Here is a 2,429-nt window from a genome sequence, read left to right as displayed (position 1 = left end):
ATCCTTCTCCATCCTATTCCACCCCCCCATCCCATCCTATCTCATCCCATACCCCCCCATCCCATCCAAATCCCCATCCATATCCCCCCCCTTGCCTATCCCATTCCAATCACCCGTTCGCCCCCCGGACCCCCTCCCCATCCTATTCCACCCTATTCCAACCCTAATCCCATTTGCTATCGTGTCATCCCTCCCCCCCAATTCCCCCCCACCCCATCCTACACCCATCCCATCCCATCCATCCCATACACCCCCCATCCACGCTCCCTACACCGCATAACGCCGCCCCATCCCATCCCATCCATCCCATCCATCCCATTGACCCATCCCCTTACCCCCACCCCATCCCATTCCACCCCATCCATCCCGTCCCAATCCCACTCCCGTCCATCCCATCCGTTCCATCCCATCCCATCTGCTGCATCCCACCCCATCCCATCGCCACCCCATCATCCCCCCATCCATCCCATTCACCATCCCATCGTCATCCCAACCCCCCCATCCCATTGTATCTCATCCTATCACCCCCTGATGATTCCCATCCTACCCCATCCTATTGCCACGCCCATCCCCATCCATTCCCATCCCATTCCCATGCCCATCCATCCCATCCCCATCCCCATCCCCACCCCATCCATACCCCCCCAATCCCATTTCTATGTCACCCACCCACCCCATCCCATCCTATCAATCCCATTACCCTCCCCCCATCAATCCAAATTCCCTCCCCCTTTTTCCCCCACCCCATCCCATACTCCCCCACCCCATCCCATCCCCTCTGATCTGTGTGGGTGGTCAGTCACTCCCCCCGTTCCCGTTTTTGCAGGTTCCGCGGCGTCTCACCGGACGGGCTCCACCTCGGAGCTGCGGGGATTTAAGTTCCCCCTCGGTCCCTGCGCCGGCCTACCTGTCCAACCGCCGGCGCCGAGGAGCCTCAGCGGGGGCTGCAAGGAGAGCGCGCCCCCATGTGCGATTGGGGGCTATGGGGGTAATGGGGTAGATGGGGGCCTATAGGGGTACATGGGGCCTATGGGGGGTATAGGGGGCTCAAATGGGGGGCGGTATTGAGGGTATAGGCGGGCTACACTGGAGGGGGCATATAAGGGCCGCGGGGGGCCGTTTCCCGCATTCCCCCCCCCCAACTCATGGGTGGCCCCCCCCACCCTAAAGCTTCCCCCCCCACCTGAAAACCAACCCCCCCGGCCCTATAGCGCCCCCATCCCCCGCCATCCCCTGCGCTGGGCCGTATCCCCCCCCCCCCGCTGACCCCAAATACCGGCCGTGCCTTGTCCCCACCCCCGGCCCCATATGGGCTGTGCCCTGTCCCGGTTCCGACCCCATAAAGGCCGTGCCTTGTCCCGGTTCCGTCCCTATATCGCCCATGCTTTGTCCCGGTTCCATCCCCATAAAGGCCGTGCTTGGTCCCGGTCCCGGTCCCAAATGGGCCATGCCTTGTCCCGGTTCTGTCCCTATATCGCCCGTGCCTTGCCCCGGTTCCGTCCCCCCACATGGGCTGTGCTTTGTCCCGGTTCGGTCCCCATATCGTCCGTGCCCTGTCCCGGTTCCGACCCCATAAAGGCCGTGCCTTGTCCCGGTTCCGTCCCTATATCGGCCATGCCTTGCCCCGGTTCCGACCCCAAATGGGCCGTGCCCTGTCCCGGTTCCGACCCCATAAGGGCCGTGCTTGGTCCCGGTCCCAAATGGGCCATGCCTTGTCCCGGTTCTGCCCCTATATCGCCCGTGCCTTGTCCCGGTTCCGTCACCCCACATGGGCTGTGCTTTGTCCCGGTTCGGTTCCCATATCGGCTGTGCCTTGGTCCGGTTCCGTCCCCCCATAAAAGCCGTGCTTGGTCCCGGTTCCGACCCCACAAAGGCCGTGCCTTGTCCCGGTTCTGTCCCCAAATGGGCCGTGCTTTGTCCCGGTTCCGACCCCATAAAGGCCGTGCCTTGTCCCGGTTCTGTCCCCAAATGGGCCGTGCCTTGTCCCGGTTCCGACCCCATAAAGGCCGTGCTTGGTCCCGGTCCCGGTCCCAAATGGACCATGCCTTGTCCCGGTTCCGTCCCTATATCGCCCGTGCCTTGGCCCGGTTCCGTCCCCCCATAAAGGCCGTGCTTGGTCCCGGTTCGGTCCCCGGTCCCGGTTCCGTCCCCATATCAGCCGTGCCCCCCCCATGTCTGTACCCCCCCTTTCGGGCCGTGCCTTGGCCCGGTTCGGTCCCCATACGGGCCACGTCTTGTCCCGGTTCCGACCCCCCATATGGGCCGTGCCTTGGCCCGGTTCCGTCCCATATCAGCCGTGCCCCCCCCCCCATAATGACAAGGTCCCGGTCCCGGTTCCGGTTGGGGTTTATTGGGGGGGTCCCGTCCGGGCTGTTCGCTCCCGAACCCAATAAAGATCCTGACGGTACCGAACCGGACCGGACCGAGGG

General features: G+C 63.8%; 1 protein-coding gene across 1 annotated transcript; it reads left to right on the top strand.

Annotated features, from left to right (window-relative positions):
• Nucleotides 1-1,260: 1,260 nt before the first annotated feature.
• LOC116652721 lies at nucleotides 1,261-2,412 on the top strand. Its single transcript, XM_032441950.1, has 2 exons — nucleotides 1,261-2,015; nucleotides 2,117-2,412. Exons 1-2 carry the CDS (start codon nucleotides 1,309-1,311, stop codon nucleotides 2,391-2,393), a joined length of 984 nt encoding a protein of 327 aa, XP_032297841.1. The 5' UTR covers nucleotides 1,261-1,308; the 3' UTR covers nucleotides 2,394-2,412.
• The last annotated feature ends 17 nt before the right edge of the window (nucleotides 2,413-2,429 follow it).

This window comes from Coturnix japonica, unplaced genomic scaffold (assembly GCF_001577835.2).
Source record: "Coturnix japonica isolate 7356 unplaced genomic scaffold, Coturnix japonica 2.1 chrUnrandom914, whole genome shotgun sequence".
NCBI lineage: Eukaryota > Metazoa > Chordata > Aves > Galliformes > Phasianidae > Coturnix > Coturnix japonica.
The sequence above is the reverse complement of the archived record's forward strand: the minus strand, read 5'-3'. Positions and strand labels throughout refer to the sequence as shown.

Bases quoted from the DNA above. Each gene is read 5' to 3' on its own strand.
- LOC116652721 (XM_032441950.1), top strand. From the start codon at position 1,309: ATGGGCTGTGCCCTGTCCCGGTTCCGACCCCATAAAGGCCGTGCCTTG. The intron at 2,016-2,116 runs GTCCCGGTCCCG...AGGCCGTGCTTG, and splicing joins CCCCATAAAGGCCGTGCTTG to GTCCCGGTTCGGTCCCCGGT.